Source organism: Lissotriton vulgaris, chromosome 10 (assembly GCF_964263255.1).
Source record: "Lissotriton vulgaris chromosome 10, aLisVul1.2, whole genome shotgun sequence".
Classification (NCBI taxonomy): domain Eukaryota; kingdom Metazoa; phylum Chordata; class Amphibia; order Caudata; family Salamandridae; genus Lissotriton; species Lissotriton vulgaris.
In genome coordinates, this window is record NC_141698.1 from 192,484,935 (window position 1) to 192,507,304 (window position 22,370).

Here is a 22,370-nt window from a genome sequence, read left to right on the forward strand (position 1 = left end):
GCAGTCCAAGTTAGAGTCCCAGGATTGGCAGGAATTAATAGAGCATTATGACATCTGTGTATTACAGGAGACGTGGTCTACCAAACCTCTATATCGGCTTGGATATCTTCATTTTTACAAACCGGCAATTCAAGGGCAGATTGGCAGACCTTCAGGGGGGCTAACTATTTGGGTCAAGCAGAATTTGGGTTTTACCATGTGTATAGTCCCCATTGATAGTTCAGATATTATGGCCATACGCTTACAGGCTAAGCCTAATACTCAGATAATCATCGTAAATGTTTATGCAAGGGGTCTGACTGGGGGAAGACAATCTAGCACAGTTGATTGTCTAGGGGACTTCCTGGGCGGATTGACTGGTGTCCCCAAATTAGTTATTGCAGGGGATTTTAATACCACCTTTGAACCCCTTGGTAATGAGGATTCCAAATTGATTGAAGAAGAAGATGCGTTATGGAGTGTCCCCACTTTAGAGCTACCCCCCATTAAGCGATGGTCTGAGGCAGCTCTTCAACTTAAGGCATTGTGTATGGAGGGGGGCTTAGAGCAGTAAATGGTCATTCACCCTCTGACAAGCAGGGAGCCAATACTTATAATAATGGTGCGAGTTCAAGTCGGATGGATTATATACTCATTAACTTGGAACATTGGTCCCTATTTTGTGACATGGAGGTTTTGGAAAGAGTTGAAAGTGACCATAATCCTCTTTCATTAAAGATAGAAAACTATGGGCCCAACTAGAGAGGTTCAGCTTCGTAGCAGTATGAGGAGGATAACATGGGACAACGTAGTGACCAGCTAACAAACACTTATAGATATAAGGGTTGCAGTCTCTAAAACTTTGGAAGAGCTACAAGCTATTGCAACACAATCCGAGTTAAATGATAGAATTACAAAGCTGCACGAGGATCTGTTTTGTAAAATTAGTACCTTCTTTTAAAAACCAGTTAGTAGTTTGAGTAAGCGGAAGTGTTGCTAATTGGTTTAATAAGGATTGCAGGGTAGCCCATTAGTCATTGGCTGCAGCCATCAAGCAGAAGGATCATACTGCAGTCAAGCTCACCTGATAAAAATATAAATCTGTATTAAATAAAGCCAAAAAGGATTGGGATGAACAGAGGTGGGCAGACCTTTATCAAGCCAGCAAAGAAAGGAAATACGAGTTTTTTGGGCAGCAGGTAAAATGAGGGGGAGGGGGGCAAGCTCCGGTGCCAAATAATCATGTAGCCCCGGAGATGTGGGTCTCCCATTTTGCAACGCAATTTGCTTTGGAGGCAGGTGGTGAAAATGAGGATGTTCACACTACTTCGTCTTCTGATATAGTATTGAATTTTGACATAGGGGAAGTAGAAATAGCACTGGGTTCAGTTACCAATGGTAGAGCTCTTGGTCCTGACGGCGTCCCAGCTGATCTGTTTCAGATTGATAGGGATGTCTGGCAAGAGTATATACTCTTGCTAGTGAACGCAATAGCTATTAGTGCAGTTATTCCAGATACGTGGAAGGGTGCAGAGATTTTGCCAATATTCAAAAAAGGTGATCGCTCGTGCCTAGGTAATTACAGACCAATCAGTCTCATAGATGCCATTCAAAAAATCATGGGTAGAATGGTACTAAATAGGATACGAGATTGGATTGTTGATAAGGATATATCAACCCCATTACAGGCAGGATTTCGTACTAATGTGAGCACAATAGATCAGGTCTTCAGGTTTGTTTTGATTTATTGTTGTGTTGTTGTGCTGGCTGGTGGTACCATCTACTCAGCCTTTGTGGACTTAAAATCCGCTTTCGACTTGGTTTCTCAAAGCAAACTTTGGAGGGTCTGCAAGGATTTGGGTAGGCCTGCAGGATTGCTATCTGTTGTGGAGCACCTACATGCTGGGAATATGCCCAAGTACGTTGGAGTACCCAGGGTAATAAAACAAACCTATTCCCAGTATCTAAAGGGGTGCGTCAAGGCTGCGTTTTGGCACCGACTCTATTTTCACTGTTTATTAATGGGGTTGTAGATTACTTTTCTGCTTTTCCGACTGACGCACTGACCCTTGAGGTGTTAAAACTCCCATACTCATGTTTGCAGACAATACTTTATTCATCTCTAAGACACAGAGTGGTTTGCAGAGGGCCTTAATAAGGTTTGAGGGGTTTTGTAAAGATCGTGGGTTGGTGATAAACGCACATAAAACACAATTTATGGTCCTCCATAAACACAGAGCAATTAAGGGTAGGGTGTCTCTAAATGGTGAACTTTTGGAGCAAACTGATGTTTTTAATTATCTGGGGATTACGTTGGGGAATAAACTTAATTGGAATCCCCAGATAGATACCATGGCCCTAAAGCATTGTCATTTAGCTGGTGTTTTGCTGAAGGAATATAAGTCCTCACATAACCAACCCATGCATCCCGTACTTAAGATCTACAATATCAAAGTTATAGCCTCTGTAACTTATGGCGTTGAACTCTGGGGTTTTAACGATTTAATGCCATTAGTCTTAACACAGAACAAATTTGTGAGAAGTGTTATTGGCCTACCACAGAGCACTCCATTAAAGCCCGTTTTCTACGACTTAGGTTGTAGTAGACTGGACAAGGTTGCTAAGTTTCATCCAATCGCTTACTTGCGGAGACTATGGACTGCTCCTGAGTTATCGCCGTATGCAGCTGCTCTAAAAGATGTATGGGATTTAGATACCTCATGCAAGATCAAGTGGCTGCAAAATGCAAAACTACACTGGTTAGTATGGGATTGCGACATTTGTGGGATGAGCCAGAGAGCCAACAATTTCCCCCCAAAAAAGAGATGAAAAGGCTCTATTGGTCCATGGTGGCGAATAATAATATAATTACCACAGAGTCAACATCACTGACGCGCAATTTTTTAGAGTTCAAACTCTGCCCAAAATATCAGCATTATTGGGATGTTATTACCAAACCAAGGGATAGACGTCTATATTTTCAATTTTGGGTAGGCTCATTACCTATAAATGCATTTACAAACAAATGGCATAGGGAAAATGACAGCATGTGAAAGTTGTGCTTGGAATATGAGGAAACTTACTCGCATGTTTTATTTGTTTGCCCGGCATACCAGGCTCCACAGAAAAAATGGTTGCAGCCATTATGTAAGAATATGGGCGCTAGGAGCAGTGCTATTGCAATGAGAATACTGCTGACCGACACAAATGTACCATGTGTAATAGCTGTTGCTAAATTCCTGAGTTGGACGTGGACAATCCGGGACAGAAAAACGAAAAAGGTTGTTAGGTCCATCTAAGCCTATCCAACCTAAAGTTTGTAAAGGAAATTAAATGATGTAGAATTGGGAAGGCTGGTATCATGCCTAAACATGGTTATCATTCCAACAAAAAGTGGAGTTTTCCTCTATTTTTTTCAAACACACTTCCTGTGTAAATTTGGTTTACATTTGACATACCCCATACCTGATCTTTTGTGCCACCCATGATTGTGGACTCCAAGTTTATTTTTCTCGTTTTGAAATGTAAATTGTATTATAGACTTGCTTCACGTATTTTTTTACTAATATGTATTTTAAAGTTTTTTAGCAAATCATTTGAAATTTTTAATGTTTGCAACTCCAGAATGATTCTACATTAATTTTATATACCCATGTATTATAATAAGATTTTATATCTTTTTAAAGGTGGGGATGATTGCCTTTCCACTGTAAATTGTATTTTATGATCTTAATAAATCGAAATAAAGATTGAATGAATGAATGAAGGATATGAATTACATAAACATTTTAATTTGCCAACATTAAAAGGTATCAGTGGTACTAAAGGGATATGGGACAGCTGTTAAAAGGAGGGTGACAATTTTAATAAGATATTTCAGCATAAAATGTATACAAATAAGGCATTCAGACCATAACATACAGGCACTATTAGTAGTATTTAAACAATCTGAGTATGGGTTATATGGGTGAAAGAGATGGATACTGTTTTCCCCATGCAGTAAATATAAATGTATGCTTTGCAAATTATATATCATAAACCTGGCAGGTGACCAGTCTTTATATGCAGGATAAGACATGTTTCAGGATTTGATATTTAAGAGCAGTGGGAGTCAGGAGTGGACATTCTAATTACTCCTCAACCCAAGGGTCAGTGGAACTGTGTGTTCCTTAGCAATGACGAATAGAGGTGTTATTTGGAGAGATTACTTTTTATATCCATTCCAGAATGAAGGAAAGTGCGTGCTTTGTGGTGGGGTTGTGCTCCAGACACCTTGTTTACAGCATAAGAAAGCTTATCCTCTGTTATTTTCCTTCTTGCACCTCTTAAACTCAAACCTGGCAATATCATTGCTGTGTATGTTACTTTGGCCTAGTATATGATATGTGATATATAAAGATTATCTGATATGTATCAAAGAAATCAAGGAGCAAAATGTGACTTGTAGCAAAAATGATGTTAAGAACATCACTGGAGCACAACCACTTCATAGCTACTGATTTAATAACTAAGTATATCTTGATGGAATGGTTTGGCAGATAAATGTACTTTTGTGTGCATGTTCTAATTGCAGGTTAACAGTTTTTCTCATCTTTAATACTTGGAAACTTTATCATTATTTAGGTCTTGAGTCGAGAAGACCAAGTTCTCCTCTTATCGATATCAAGCCTATGGAATTTTCGGCAATGGGAGCTAAAAAGGAAATCGTTCAACCATCCGTCCTAAGGAAAACGTACACCCCAGATGACTATTTTAGAAAATTTGAACCCCGGCTTTACTCTCTTGATTCTAATAGTGATGATGTAGACTCTTTGACTGATGATGAACTTTTAACAAAGTATCAGCTGGGCATGCTGCATTTCAGCACACAATATGACCTTTTGCATAACTATTTAATAGTACGAGTAATTGAAGCCAGAGACCTGCCGCCTCCTATTTCCTATGATGGGGCCAAACAAGACATGGCGCATTCAAATCCCTATGTGAAGATATGCCTCCTGCCCGATCAGAAGAATTCGAAGCAGACTGGAGTGAAACGAAAAACTCAGAACCCAGTGTTTGAGGAGAGATATACATTTGAAATTCAATTTCTGGAAGCCCAAAGAAGGACTCTTCTTTTAACAGTAGTGGATTTTGATAAATTCTCCCGCCACTGTGTCATCGGAAAAGTTTCAATGCCTTTAAATGAAGTGGATCTTGTGAAAGGGGGACATTGGTGGAAATCCCTTGTTCCAAGTTCTCAGGTAATACATGTTCGTGTTTCATTGTTATGTCAGACGTCTTTGACAGAATCTGAAGTCAGATTTAGGAAATATATATATTTTAAAATTAGTTGCCTTTCCCTATGGGAGCGTAGTGGTCTCTGCAATGCTGAGGTCTTTTAGAATATTCTAAATCATTAAGGAATGAAATGTGGATGCTAAAATAACTGGTAAACATTTGCTGCATGTTAGCTGTTTGGCATGAATTTACAAATAACAGGGATTACTTGTGCTGCTGCCCAAATTGCTTTCACAACAACATGGGCATGTAGTGGTCAGCTTCCCTGTCATATTGATGATTCCCTTAAAGTCTCGCTGTAAGGTGACAAATCTCAGATTTTTGTATAAAAAAGCAATACTATTTTTCCAGCAAATCTTGTTCCAGAAAATAAAACCCACTCTTACAGTGAAGACATCATTAGCTTATTGGCTTATATTTAATGTTTCATAAGACCTCATCCGCCGCATATTGTTCAAAGCCACATAGAAAGGTGTCCATGTAATGAATCGTGGGGCATATTATCAAGGGATTTATCTCCGCTTTTTTTGCTTTAATAGCCAAGAAAGCGGAGATAAAATTATCTCCCTATTACCTAGCTGTCGCTAACACCAGTTAGCGACAGCTAGTAGGAGATAGCGACCATCTTGGGCCCCGCTTTGCATGTCAGAAAAATGTATCACTAATGACATGCAAAGTGGGCGTGCCAAGATGTCAGTGACTGGAAACAGTCGCTAACATCGCTATCTCCTATTACCAACTTTTGGAGATATACGCGCTAAGCGCGAATATCTCCAAAAGCGAACACCTGCCCAGGAGCAGTTCTTAGCCATGGTATCCAATGGGAGGTGGATTACATGGCTAAAAGCATTAGCTCGTTAATGCCTGAATATCGCTGATTTTTCAGCGATATTCATGCATTATTGCCGATTTTTATCGCATTTGCGATAAACCTTGGTAATACCAAGGTTTATCTGCGATAAAAATCGCCGCAGCTCGGCGATAATTTTTTATCGCTAACCAAGCAATAGCGATAATTCTCGCTATTGCTTGGTAATATGCCCCTGTGTTCTTGCATCCATTTATGTCCAAGACGCAGGTGTGCTAAAGGTTGCAACAGTATTTACACTGCCCTCACAACCCCCCCTCCCACCCCCCCCCCCCCCCCCTCACCACCACCACCATGCGTCTACATTGCCTTAAATCAGCACATTGAATTGTGCGGGAGCATCTGAGCCAGAACATTAAACATAGATTAGTGTAAAAAAGCTCAGGACCCAAATCTAAAAAAAAGGAATACATCTGCAGGTTAACAACATTGCCTGATGCCGATTGAAACTCATAAAGGTTTCCCAGAGTTGGCCTGGAAAGCTGCAACACTCACAGGTTTCCAACCGCAATCCTGCTAGACTTTTGTAAAATCCATTTTCGCCCTAGCAAGTTATAAACACGTCGGCTTCTTTAACTGAAAACCTGCTGATCAAATGCACAGACTGAAGTAACATTGTAGCATCCCCAAAAATACGACAAATGCACGAGGCACCGTGTCACGCACGTAGGAATTGATTTGTCAAATTAAAAAGATTTCTTTTGGGTATGCAAAACAGCATTAAAAGGAATAAAACATTGGCATCGAAACTAAAGCAAACATAAAGAAACGAATCCGGTAAAATAACAATTCCTACGTCTGTTTACCTGATGTGTTAGTATATAGGCTTTTGTCAAACATCAACAGCTGCAGGGTTTACTAAATGCGATTATTGCGGTGACGTTACACAAAGCCCGAGCCTTGTTTGCTTATGATAAAGCAAATCACTTTCAGGCTGTGAGTAGGGAAGTGCCTGCCTTGCACGTTCAGGTGACGTGGCTGCTATCACCTGAGCCAACGCCGTCTCCCTGGAAACGAATGTCCAATTAGCTGTTGCCTTTGATGCAGCAAGTTGACACTGGGCAGATGCCCTGCTCGCTCAGCAAGAGTGTGTAGTGACACAGACATATGTTGTTCTCATCCTCTTTTGCTGGCAAGAGGCTGGTTTGCCCCAAAAGCTTTATGCATTTTTACTGTGCTTATTTATACAGATACTCACGCCTATACCTCGTGGCATTGGAAATAAATGTAGAAAAATAAAATGTGTCCAAATGTGAGCAATCGTGATAGTCCTCATTTTGTAACTGCATTTGGAAAGTCATAGTCCATATTATTGCTACAGTACGAGATAGATAGACCTGCTTCTGTTTGATGGTAAATTACGAACCAGTGAATTGGCTAATAGTAAAACCTATTATTTACAGTGCTTAGACATGGCAGAAGCAGTACAAAAAAAATTATGTATTTTATGTTGCGTTAATCCTTTTATATAGCCCAGCTGTTACCTACAGGTGTCCTTTTGCCGGGTAAATGCCAATCTGAGGAGTGAACAGCGACAACAGTCAGCTAAAGCATAAAGAGCCAGGTTTTGAAATCCTTACTTGAGGTTAGCAAATCTTGTCTAACTCGCAGGCAAAAAGGCTGAGTATTCCGTAAAGGAGCTGCCCTAACCCCAGAAAATCTGCCTCCCAACGTTCTTGTATGAACTTTGGGATAATCAGGCGAGTTGCGTCAGAAGGGCGTGACAAAAGGGTAGGAGTGCAGTGTTCAAACTTGTGCTGAAGATATAACGGACCTGGCTTCTGTAAGGCCTTATGAACACAGTAGAGAGACCATTCTCTTAAAGAAACGGACAGCCAACCAAAAGCATCAAGGGCAGTCGACGTAGATGAATAGAGAGGTCGTTGTAGTGCCAGTCGTATCGCAGCATTTTGATTTCGCTTAAGCCAGTTCCCGATTCCAAAAAGAGAGCCTAGGACTAGGGAAAGGCATTAGACCAATTTACTTAGAATGGACGACTGCACCACCAGAGGGTGAGCGGAAACAGGAAGAAGGGGTAAGAGTTTATGCAAGATACGCACCAGTGAAAAGCAGATGTCCAACCACTGGTTCACATGATTGACCAAGGATAATTTATCATCCATGTAAAAGTTAAGGTTCCTGGCTGACTCAAAAGTCGGAAAACAGTGTTGTGGGACAGGACAAGCTTTATGACCCGCATTAGGTTTCCCCTTTCCACACACTCAACAGCGGTATTCAATATCATATTACACTATGCATGATCGCTTGTATGGTATATGGCAAGCTTAGGTGCATGCAGGCGCTAAATTATGTAACAGCTTTAGCCCTTCCAAAACCTTTATAAGCTCTCTCTAAACCTGCATCCGATTTGCATTTCAGTCAGGTATATGGCTTTCCCATCTTTCTTCCAGTGGATCTGCCTTCCATCTAGGTTATAAGCCTTGTAATGGACATTTCCTGGGGGCTAAATTATATTTATTGTAATAATGTGATGGTATATGTATTAGAAATATTCAGGTGTACCCAAAAGTATACATTATCTAAAAGTAGAGTACAGTTTTTCAATCTCCCACAATTGCTTTAGTGTGCCTATTCCACAATCATGAATGATCCTTCTCCCCACAATCCCTACAGTTCTTGTTATCTCACAATCTCTTGTGTATCGACTTCCCTACAGTTACTCACATTTCATACCTCACACAGTCACTGATCTTACCACCTTCCCTCAAAAGAAACACAGTTTTCTACCCACACCAACATTCAGGTTCCTACCATCTACATTTTGTCAAGTTTCTACTCAATTTTATGTCAGAATATCCTACATTAGAAATTTGTGACAATAAGTATACACACATAAGTAGAGATTTACTATTCTTCACTGTACATCTACATATCTTAAATATATATTGTCATGGATGATATATGTAGTATTATGTATAGAAAATGTATACTTACTATACTGACTACAATATTTTTGTAGTATAATACTTAAAACACAATATAGTGGTAGGAGACGTTTCTACCCACCCACAACAAGTCAATTTTAAAAGAACGAATTCACAGTTTTTGTAATCTATTTTGAGATTTTAAAGGTTGCATACTTGTGCCTGCTGAATTTTTACAGTTTTCTAATTCTGCTGGAGTTCTTGAAACTGTGCCACTGAGTTTCACAAAACGTTATCTGGTCCCTTGCTTCTTCAACTAGTGATAAGGATTTTCAAAAAGTCAATGTTAAAAAATCTTTATTTCGGCCATTAAGACCATAAAAGCACAAATAAAAAATACAGCACAGTTCGTTCATTCAATTTTCCTGGTAAAACTTTCCTTGCTCTAAATACAAAAAGCTTGTAAAAGTGCATGTGCATTACAATATTATTTTTTAAAGGTTTGGGGTTATAGATTTCACAATGGAATTGTGAATGCTAATATACATTGACAAGTGAGGTTCAACACTACAATAACATTCTTATTGTTTTATGGATTGAGGGCAACAATAGTCTCATAAACATTTTCTGTTTGAAAAATATTGCACTCTGGTACAGATCTAGCACTAGGGGCGTTTGGAGACAGATTATTGTAGGGTATTGGCCAAGAAAAGTGCATATCATAATGAGTATATGTTTTTGACATAAACATCTGCATAAGCTGCATTTGTTGATAAAATTGATCTAAAATGTTGCATTCAATAATTGGCACATGGTGATCGCCTATTTCACAGTGACAAGACTGCGCATTCTTGCATGTGCCTGAAAACGCTATATTTGTAATTCAAAAAGTGGTTTTGTGGCTAATGAAGTCTGGAAGCAAAGTAGATATAGTCAAGTGAATACAGTACTTTTTTTGTTTCCTTTTGGCGAGCTGGAGCCCATTTAAATTTATTTTGAAAGACTTGATCTGCTTTGCTAGTTTATACTTTAAGTGTTTCATTTAGTAATTCTCTTTTTAATGCCATTATTATTTTGGTGTTCCTCATTTCTCATCACATTTATACTAATGTGTGTTCTGTTGCTGGTTAGTTTAAAAAGTCCTTCTAACTATTTTGAGGCAGTGCCTTGTGCTTTCCATGTTTTCCTACATACAAACTGCTTTAGATTTCTAGGTTTATAACTCTACGTAGACGTTTCTTTATAATTTCAAACAGCAATAGAAATTCTTTTTCAGCTTATGAAATGACAATTTAATGATTTTGCTTATTAGAATATGTATATAATTCTAATTATTCCTCCTATTCTCATTTTTTTCTGTTTACGTCAGATTTGCACCCTTTTTACACATGCTTTTCATCTTTTTAAACATAGGGCCTCATTTATGGCATTGTGGCGTAGAGCAGTGCAGCACGGCATCTTGCTGTGATGCTCCACGCAAAAGCAAAAGGGCTGGAATGCACGGTATTTGAGCAGTAGGGTGCATTCCCGTCCTTTCTTCCTCTGCTGGCGCGGTTTTGGTAGCCTAGTGCCAATGTAGGCACCCTTGTACTATGGTGCAAGGGTGCCCTCACTGCAGGCAGGATTGTTTTTGTGAAGGAAGGAGAACCTTCCCCCATAAAAATAATCTTATGAGCCATTCTACAGCACACATGGAAAGAGAAAAAAACGAGGAGAAATAAACATATTTCTCCGTGTTATGCCTCACATCAGAAGGCATATGGATTTGACACTTCCCCAGGTTTACATCAGCTTATAAACCTGAGGCAGAGTCAAATTCCATGGGTGTTGTTTGGCAAAACCCACTGCAATGCCCATGGAACGCCTCCCGGGCGCAGAGTAAGGTGACACTACGATTTGCGCTGTGTCGCCTTACTCGTGATTTATGAGGCCACACAAAGCCATACAAGATGACTTTGTGTGTCTTCATAAATCTTTATGCCAGCCCTGCGTCACGCATGTACCACTTTACGTGGTGGAAAAGTGATGCAGGGCTCTCATAAATTAGCACCATAAAGTATTGTAAAACAAATCCACTCCATTACAATCTTTAACGTTCTTACTCCCTCACATGATCTCAAGTTTCTGGTCCTCAATTAGTATTTTTAATATGACACACCTCTTCACATTCCTGGTGGTCAACACAGAAAATACTGAGGTTTTTCCTCCTAGCTTAAACCCCTGTTTCTATCACTCCAAAATCATTCACCATCCTACTACCTCCACAGAACGCATGTTTGCATTATCCCACCATGATTCATTTAATAACTTTCTAACTGCCACTGAAGGTTCCACTCTTTCACCATCACTCTTGTTTCTATCCTTTTTACGATCGCACTTTCCCCGTTATTATCACTCAAGTTTCTACAACCGACAAATACCTGACCTCATAGCTGCCCCCAAATACAAATAAAACCATACCCTTTGCTTCCCATGGAATCACTCATACTCCTCTCCCTTGTCAGGTACCCCACTTGTGTTTACTCATCAAGTACCGTTTATTTTATTACATCTCCTAGTCCTTCAAAAATAACTTCCCATCTCAAATCTTGGCGCATCTACTCTCAGATACTTGCTGTCACTATTGTTTGCTTAATTTCATAAACTGCATGAATACTCCTGATGAAGGCATTAGGATGCATCACTTGCCACCTACATATCATTTGATTCAACTATGATACATCACAGAAAACTAGCATTGCTGTTTCATCTTTGGAACTGGCAGTTCTTTATTCATCTTTCTGATGATGTGGAAATGTTAAATCCTTATTTCAAATTCAGACATACACGTTCCAGCCTGAAATAAAATACAAATTGAAACTTCCTATTATAGATGCCAGCAGTCGCCCAGCTCACTTCCCATCTATGTCCCCAGGCAGGCTTGAAACATGTCCAACCCACAGGGATAACAAATCTCCTATCACACGTTTTTGCCAGCTGTAATAGATTGGTATAAATTACATGAAAAGAGGAACATATCCATTGAAAGTGGGGCAGAAGAACTGCAGTGCACATTCAAATCAGCCACCATAAAGCAATACAACAGAAGGACCAGAACATGAGAAACACACTCCAGCAGTACTTTACATTTTTTTTATGACTCCCTGTGGGGCCTGTGGATATTATTGGAGTGCCAAATTCATGTTATTAAATATGATAACAGCCATATAGCTAAACATTGAAGCAAGATCAAAATAAAAATGTGTGGACTAGAGCTAACGTGAGTAGCAAGAGGGTCAAACGTCAACATTTAGAGCATTTTGAAGGAGTGGTACATCTATGCTCCGATACACGGAGGCTGTGATATGCCACTGCAAATTGGAGACCCACAACTTTGTCTTACAGTGGTGTGCACAAATTAACATGTCCCTAGAAGGCTAATCGTTAAGTTCGACATCTTGGAATGGGGAGTAAGACGCCCATGGATCATATTAGTCCACATTCCAGGGTTTGCAGATGCCACATGCACACTATATCCTCCTACGATTTACAGTAGGGTTCACCTACCACAACATGTGGGACCAGACACACACAATTTGCTCCCACAATCTAATCCAGTTTTGTTTGCTCCCGAAATAATTTTATTGGTCCCATTTGAATGCGGCATAAAGGTAAGATCTCAAGGCGTCGCTATAGGCAATTTAGTGGATAGACCTAGATATGACTTGTGGTTCTTTTTTGCTGTGATTGTGTCTGTTTTCTATAAATGTAGCATTTGTTTCTATCATAATTAAAATCATTGTTTCTATACCAACTGTTGCAAAAATGTGACATTTTAATTGTTCCTGCTACTTTTAAAGTTATATTGCGACTCTGCTAGTTTTACTGTCCACGCCTTGGTTTTGCCGTAAGATTTACGTTATCCCTTTGTTGCCTTTGTTTTTTGTTTTCACTTCTGTGACAGTGTTTCCACTAATAACATTTTGTCACGTTGTAGTTTAAGTATATTTCTCAAATCTACCTACAGTGGAGTCTGTGAGCTGAATCAGAGGGTGTCATATTTGTCATTAGTCATAAACATCTTTTTGGGATACATGTAATCATAAAATGATAACTTAACTCATGTTTCGCCTAGGCTGTCACGTCTTGCTTTAAAATAAGTCACTATGCCAGTGGATCATGCTGTATGGTATCATCATTAAGCATGGAAGAATTTTGCGAATTCGCGTTCCGCGAATTTGCGGATTTGCAAATTCGCGATCCGCAAAATTTGCGAATTTGTGCGAATTTGCGGATTTTTGTTTTTTTGCGTGTTCGTGGGGTTTTTTGCGTGTTCGCTGGGTTTTTTGCATGTTCGCGGGGATTTTTGCATCTTCGCGAGCCGCTTGCATAGCGAAGTTACCCATGCAGTCGTTTATGGGAGAGGGAGAGATAGATAGATAGATAGATAGATAGATAGATAGATAGATAGATAGATAGATAGATAGATAGATAGATAGATAGATACATAGATAGATAGAAAGAGAGAGAAAGAGAGGGAAAGAGAGAGGGAGAGAGAGAACCAGAGAAAGACAGAGAGGCCAGATCTCTGAAGGGCCAGGTTCCTGAGTTGCCCCTACAGAACATACAGCTTTTTATTTTTAGCAAAATGCATATGAAAATTGTGCTGTAAAGGTCTCTTTTAGTTTAACCCCTCCCGACAACTCAAAATGGGTGTATTTGCTATCCTCTCCCTTCTTCCTGTTTTTTATATCTGTAAGTGCTTCCTGATGAGGTTTAATTCCTTGGACAGGTGCCTCGTTGCCTACTTGTAACTATTCGCTGACCCTGCTTCAAGGGTCAGAGCAGGGTCAGAGAATAGTTGCAAGTAGGCAACGAGGCGCCAGGAAGCAATTAGCAGCAGGTGTCCAAGTTGAAATTAATTTGTTTGTTACCCTTTTGTAAAAGGTTACAAAGAAATTAGGTTCAACTTTTGCACCTGCTGCTGTAACCCTTGCTTGGCTGAAAATTCGTCCCCGCTGATTCGCGGATTTTACCGCGATTTCGCGAGATTCGCGGATCGCGAAATCACGGAAAATCCGCAAATTCGCCCGCGAAACGGATTTTACGCCCACCCTTAATCATCATCATTTCACATCAATTTCTGTCAGTTTCTTCTTTGACTACATGTTACCAATATTGTAGCGGTTGTTTGCTTGTGCCATCTTCTGTCCTAGGCAAGAAGATTTAAACATGCAACTTCTTGGACTTGAGTACAATCATCAAATTCAAACCCCACACATGCTAAAACTGCAGTTGTTGCCTTGTGGCCTTCTCCAATCCAGTTACCTATGTCTACCTATGTCCACCAGTGCTATATTTGTTAAAGAATGAGGAAGGGTGCGCTAAGCTCTGATCAAAAGACAGAGGCTGATGATATTAAATGTCGGCATGACCAATATCCAGACTGCCAGTGTTGAATCGATCTGCGGTCTCTTTAATCTACTGACAGACGCTCCTTGCCCCTTTATGTCGCCCTTGGAAGTTCATGGGGCCATATTTACAACAGAATGGTGGAGCGCTGTGTTACGCCACAATTGGTAATGTTGCGCTGACACTCTGTAAAGGCAGGGATGTGCCGTATTTACAATAATACGGTGCACCCCTGTGTTGCCCCCTTAGCGCTGTTCTAAATTTAGATGCCTAGCGCCAACGCAAGCACCCTTTTCATCTTGTATGTTTTTCCCTCTCTTGATCTTGCAAAATGTCTGAAAAGGAAAAATAAGTGCTGTTCTCCAAAAATGAATTCCGAGGCACTCCCTGGGAACCACTGGTTCAAATTAAGCACTGTTATCAACACATAAATGTGGTACCATTGTTAAGGGGAAACTTAGGTAGGGGGATATTCCCTGTTAAACGTGATTATCTGCACATTTGTAGACACAAGGAACTATGGAATTTCATGACTGTCAATTGGAGACGGGCAGATAAGACAGACACATTTAGCAGACTAAGGCCCTCATGACAAGGGAAGCAGCAACTCAACTGTAAGTGGGTGTTTGTGTCCAAATTGGGATCATAATGTGTGTGTAACTTTTTCACATACTGAAGGTATGTCCCCACGTTCAGGAATCTATTCAGAAAGATTTATTTACACAGTAGAAATTCAACACCCGTAACATGACTCTCACATTACAAGTAAATGTTCTAATTTTGGCTGTTCACCATTTGAAATTTAAAATGTACTCCAAAATGTAAGTGTAACAACTACACTTACCTCATGGGAAAGAATAGTGAAAATGACTAAGGTTTATTCATTTTAAAAATGTGCATTCATTTTATTACACAATATGAATGTAACATTATTTTACACGAGAGGTAATAACATAAAATGTTAAAGCATGGTGGTGGATGGTGGTAACACCCTCCTTCAGTGGCTTCCAGCCCATACTAGTCTAGCACATCATAAGGGCATTCTGTATGCCGCAACATGTGTCATTCAGGGCCTGAAGAAATATGATCACATCATACCCCATCTGGATAGAACTCCATTGGCTCCCTTGCTGGCCCACACCATCTTCAAAACCAGCTGCATCAATTGCAAAGCTATTGCAACCAGCACCCCCACATATCTTCCAGACAAGATCACCATCTCTGGTGTTTCTTGGCTCACCTGTAGCTAGAACCCTTTCAGTCTGTAGACTAAAAGTAAAAAACATTTTTTTTAAAAATAAGGCAGCAGGCCATTTCCATCTCTGCACCCAGGATCTGGAACAATACCAAGCACTTGCGACCCCTTCTCTAACACAAAGTGCGAATGGCCAAAAAGAGGGACCAATGTCAGTTGCAGCCTTAGGGCACTTTATATGATTCTTTTAAGATGGATAGCATGGTGGTAAATATTTCAAGAAAGAACGCATTACCAGAGGCAGTGGTTCAGTAATTCAAGGAACTGCGTCCAAGCCGCTCCTGGACACACCCATGGACCTTTCTCATGCTACTCCTGCAAATTCCTCTGCAACGTCAACCACTCCGCTACGATCACACCTCAGATTCCCGACACCAACCACCTACAATGCATCTTGCTCAACACCCGCTCGGTCCATAGGCACGCCATTGACCTATGGAATCTACTAGACACCATCTCTCCGGACGTCGCCTTCCTAACAGAAACATGGATGAACGCCTCCTCAGCCCCAGACATCACCATTGCCATCTCAGAAGATTATAAGATCATACGCAAGGACCGTACCGGCCACACAGGAGGAGGAATCGCTATCGTCCATAAGAAATCCATCCATATCTCAACCAGCTCTGACGTCAACCTCGCCAACTCTGAACACCTTCACTTCCAGATCCACATCGACCCCAAGACCACACTCAGAGGCACCCTCCTCTACAGGCCCCCAGGACCCCACGCACAATTTAGTGAGGACATCACGGACTTCATCACTCCACACGCGCTCCCCTCCAAAGATTACATCCTTCTAGGAGACCTCAACTTTCACCTTGAAAAGAACAACGACCGCAACTCCACCACCCTGCTGGACAACCTCGCCAACCTCGGACTTAAACAACTGGTCACTTCCCCCACCCACATCGCAGGTCACACCCTCGACCCTATCTTCACCTCCAGCAATCATGTCTCCTTCAGCCACACCACGAAGCTCCTTTGGACTGACCACAGCTGCGTTCACTTCACCTACAACAAGCCCAAACCCAACAACCACCCCCAACCAACTCTGCAAAGAAACTGGAACAAAATCACCATCGACCAGATCTCCTCATCGCTTCTGCTAAACCCCCCAGCCCATTCATCTAACCCCGACCAAGCCGCCACCAACCTCACCCTTTGGCTATCCAACAGCGCCGACATCCTAGCACCACTGAAAAAACGACAAAGCAAACTTGGCAGCAAGAAGGCCTCATGGTTCAACGATGATCTTAAGAAATCCAAGAAACTCTGCAGCTCCCTTGAGAAGGCCTGGAAAAAAGACCCAACCACCAGCACCAAGGACGACTTCAAAAACGCCACCCGCATACACCATCAACTGATCCGAAAGGCCAAGAAAACCGCCTTCAAGGAACGACTAGATAACAACGCCCACAACAGCAAGGAACTTTTCAACATCGTCAAGGAATTTACCAATCCCTCGGCCAACTCAAACGACATCACCCCCTCTCAAGCCCTCTGCGACTCCCTAGCTTCATTCTTCCACAACAAATTTGCAGACATCCACAACAGCTTCGACAACCAACCCGGAGACCAACCCACCCAACCATCTGCTGGACCTTCACCCCCCTCAAACATCCTCAATGACTGGAACACAATCTCCACTGAGGATACCATCCGCCAGACATCACCATTGCCATCCCGGAAGGATATAAAATCATCCGTAAGGACCGGACCGACCAAACAGGAGGAGGCATCGCTATCGTCCATAAGAAATCCATCCGCTTCTCAACCAGCTCAGACGTCAATCTCGCCAACACTGAACACCTTCACTTCCAGATCCACATCGACCCCAAGACCACACTCAGAGGCACCCTCCTTTACAGGCCACCTGGACCCCGCGCACAATTTAGTGAAGACATCACGGACTTCATCACTCCACACGCGCTCCCCTCCGAGGATTACATCCTTTTGGGAGACCTCAACTTTCACCTTGAAAAGAACAACGACCGCAACACCACCTCCCTCTTGGACAACCTCGCCAACCTCGGACTTAAACAACTTGTCACTACCCCCACCCACATCGCAGGTCACACACTCGACCCTATCTTCACCTCCAGCAAACATGTCTCCTTCAGCCACACCACAGCTCTCCTCTGGACTGACCACAGCTGCGTTCACTTTACCTACAACAAGTCCACATTCAACAACCATCCCCAACCCACTCTGCGAAGAAACTGGAACAAAGTCACCATCGACCAGATCTCCTCATCGCTTCTTCAATACGCCCCCGCCCACTCCTCAAACCCCGACCAAGCAGCCACTAACTTCACCCAATGGTTATCCAACAGTGCCGACATCCTAGCACCACTGAAAAAACGACAAATCAAACTAGGCAGCAAGAAGGCCTCCTGGTTCAACGATGATCTTAAGAAATCCAAGAAACTTTGTCGCTCCCTTGAGAAGGCCTGGAAAAAAGACCCAAACACCAGCATCAAAGACGCCTTCAAAAACGCCACCCGCATACACCACCAACTGATCCGGAATGCCAAGAAAGCCGCTTTCAAGGACCGACTAGATAGCAACGCCTACAACAGCAAGGAATTATTCAACATCGTCAAGGAATTTACCAACCCCTCAGCCAACTCTAACGACATCACCCCCTCTCAAGCCCTCTGCGACTCCCTAGCCTCATTCTTCCACAACAAAATTGCAGACATCCACAACAGCTTCGACAACCGACCCGAAGACCAACCCACCCAACCCTCTGCAGGACCCCCACCCCCCTTGAACACCCTCAATGACTGGAACCCTATCTCCACTGAAGACACCATCCGTCTGATGAACTCTATCCACTCAGGATCCCCCACAGACCCATGCCCTCACCACATCTTTAACAAAGCAGACTCCATTATAGCACCACACCTCCGAGACGTCATCAATTGCTCCCTCAAATCCGCAACCTTCCCGGAAAGTTGGAAACACGCAGAACTCAGCGCCCTTCTGAAAAAACCCACAGCTGACCCCACCGAACTCAAAAACTACCGCCCTATCTCGCTCCTTCCATTCCCGGCCAAAGTCATCGAGAAAGCGGTCAACAACCAGCTCGCCGCCTTCCTCGAAACCAACAAATCCCTCGACTCCTCACAATCTGGCTTCCGAGCCAAACACAGCACTGAAACCGCCCTCATCGCAGCAACAGACGACATTCGAACTCTACTGGACAATGGAGACACAGTCGCCCTCATCCTCCTCGACCTCTCCGCAGCCTTCGACACAGTCTGTCATAGCACCCTTCTACAGCGCCTCAGAAACATCGGAATCAAAGGAAAAGCACTGGAATGGATCACCTCGTTCCTCACCGGAAGAACCCAGAGAGTCCGCCTTCCACCATTCAAGTCAGAGGCCTCTGAAGTCATCTGCTGCGTACCACAAGGATCTTCACTCAGCCCCACCCTCTTCAACGTATACATGAGCCCCCTCGCGACCATCGCACGCCAACACAACCTCAACATCATCTCCTACGCCGATGACACTCAACTGATCCTATCTCTCACCAGAGACCCTAACACTGCCAAAACCAACCTGCATGAAGGAATGAAAGAAGTAGCAGAATGGATGAAGCACAGCCGTCTGAAACTGAACTCAGACAAAACAGAAGTCCTCATCCTAGGCACCTCCCCCTCCGCCTGGGATGACTCTTGGTGGCCGGAGGCCCTTGGAAAAGCACCCATCCCGACGGACCACGCACGGAACCTGGGAGTCATCCTAGATTCCTCACTCTCGATGAACAGACAAGTCAACGCCGTCTCTTCATCTTGCTTCAACATTCTTCGTTTGCTCAAAAAAACATTTCGTTGGATCCCCACCGAAACTAGAAAAACAGTCACCCACGCACTGGTCACGAGCCGCCTGGACTACGGAAACACCCTATACGCCGGTATCACCGCAAAACTCCAGAAAAAACTCCAACGCATCCAGAACGCTTCAGCCAGGCTCATATTAGACATCCCGCGTAAAGAACACATCTCTGGGCACCTGAAAAACCTCCACTGGCTCCCCATCAATAAGAGGATTACTTTCCGTCTCCTAACCCACGCACACAAAGCACTTTACGAAATTGAACCTGAATGCCTCAACACACGACTGTCCTTCTACACCCCCTCCCGCCAGCTACGATCCTCAAACCAAGCCCTTGCCACTGTACCTCGCATCAACAAAACCACCATGGGAGGGAGATCCTTCTCCTACCTGGCAGCTAAAACCTGGAACTCACTTCCCACTCACCTTCGCCTTACTCAGAACCACCTAGCATTCAGAAAGCAACTTAAAACATGGATATTCGAGAAGTAATTCCCCCACCCTTCTTCAAGCGCCTTGAGACCCTCTGGGTATGTAGCGCGCTATATAAATCTCCTGACTTGACTTGACTTGACTCCATCCACTCAGGTTCCCCCACAGACCCATGCCCTCACCACATCTTCAACAAAGCAGACTCCATCATAGCACCGCACCTCCGAGACGTCATCAACTGCTCCTTCAAATCCGCCACCTTCCCGGAAAGCTGGAAACACGCTGAACTCTGCGCCCTCCTGAAGAAACCCACAGCTGACCCCACCGAACTCAAAAACTACCGCCCTATCTCGCTCCTTCCATTCCCGGCCAAAGTCATCGAGAAAGCTGTCAACAACCAGCTCGCCGCCTTCCTCGAAGCCAACAAATCCCTCGGCTCCTCACAGTCCGGCTTCCGAGCAAAACACAGCACTGAGACCGCCCTCATCGCAGCAACAGACGACATTCGAACCCTATTGGACAATGGAGACACAGTCGCCCTCATCCTCCTCGACCTCTCCGCAGCCTTTGACACAGTCTGCCATAGCACCCTTCTACAGCGACTCAGAAACATCGGAATCCAAGGAAAAGCACTGGAATGGATCACCTCGTTCCTCACCGGAAGAACCCAGAAAGTCCGCCTCCCACCATTCAAGTCAGAGGCCACTGAAGTCATCTGCGGCGTACCACAAGGATCTTCACTCAGCCCCACCCTTTTCAACGTATACATGAGCCCCCTCGCGGCCATCGCCCGCCAACACAACCTAAACATCATCTCCTACGCGGATGACACTCAACTGACCCTATCACTCACCAATGACCCTAGCACCGCCAAAACCAACCTACATGAAGGAATGAAAGAAGTAGCCGAATGGATGAAACACAGCCATCTGAAACTGAACTCTGATAAAACAGAAGTCCTCATCTTAGGTTCCTCCCCCTCCGCTTGGGACGACTCCTGGTGGCCAGAAGCCCTTGGAAAAGCACCCATCCCAACAGACCACGCACGGAACCTGGGCGTCATCCTGGATTCCTCACTTTCAATGAACAGACAAGTCAACGCCGTCTCCTCATCCTGCTTCAACATTCTTCGCATGCTCAAAAAAACATTTAGTTGGATCCCCACCGAAACTAGAAAAACGGTCACCCACGCACTGGTCACGAGCCGCCTGGACTACGGAAACACCCTATACGCCGGGACTACCGCTAAACTCCAGAAAAAACTCCAACGAATCCAAAACGCCTCTGCCAGGCTCATATTAGACATCCCGCGCAAAGAACATATCTCTGGCCACCTGAAAAACCTCGACTGGCTTCCCGTCAATAAGAGGATCACTTTCCGGCTCCTAACCCACGCACACAAAGCACTCTACGAAATCGGACCAGAATGCCTCAACTCACGACTGTCCTTCTACACCCCCTCCCGCCAACTTCGATCTTCCACCCAAGCCCTTGCCACTGTACCTCGCATCAACAAGACCACCATGGGAGGTAGATCCTTCTCCTACCTGGCAGCTAAAACCTGGAACTCTCTTCCCACTTACCTTCGCCTTACCCAGAACCACCTAGCATTCAGAAAGCAACTTAAAACGTGGATATTTGACAAGTAACTCCCCACCCCTTCTTAAGCGCCTTGAGACCCTCTGGGTATGTAGTGCGCTATATAAATTCTTTGACTTGACTTGACTTGACTTGACATTTTCAACCGTAGTAAGGAGGGGAGTCAGAAATATACTGGAAAACATCAGGTTTTAACTTTAACCGCATCGATGCTGCTGCGATTTTTGCGCTGTGCGGCTGTTTTCCCTTTTCCGCGTTACATGACGAGCTCAGCTCGTCATCAGCACACGCCACCCGTGGCTGATGACGAGCTGAGCTCGTCATCAGCAGCAAAGGGGTTAAGAAAATACACTGTTTTCCTCAAAGGTCATCCTATATTGTTTTAATGATTTGTGTGCTGATGTCCACTAACATTGGTTTGTTATTTTCAGAAAAATGCTATTGTCTTCAAATACCAAATACAATCTCATTGTACTTTGAAAGTCTACAATTCCTAGCTTATCATGTCCTGAAAATACAGCTTTAGAAATTCCATATTCAAGATTTTCTTTTTTAGTAACTACTCACAATTTGTCCCTAAATAAATTATCATTTTCTAAAAATACTCTGATGTTCTGAAATGTCAGCATGCTGGAGTCTGTAATTTCCTGTTCGTCCTGCAATACTTTATGTGTCATTTTCTGAAAAGAATTCTCCGATTTATTTAGGAAAAAAACCTCCTCTCCTCCCAAATCACCAGACTGTAATTTTCTGACAATACATGTTTGCTCTCAAGCATCATCTTGGCAAATACAAATAATACCCAGTTGGCTTCAAATATGAGCTTGTCTTTTTA

General features: G+C 43.0%; 1 protein-coding gene across 1 annotated transcript in view; it reads left to right on the forward strand.

The window, feature by feature from the left end:
* SYT17 (synaptotagmin 17) overlaps window positions 1-22,370 on the forward strand; it is a 616,952-nt gene that overhangs the window by 209,291 nt on the left and 385,291 nt on the right. The window contains exon 5 of the mRNA XM_086939743.1: window positions 4,603-5,222. Within this exon, the coding sequence (XP_086795869.1) occupies window positions 4,603-5,222 (620 nt within the window). The remainder of the gene's footprint in view (window positions 1-4,602; window positions 5,223-22,370) is intronic.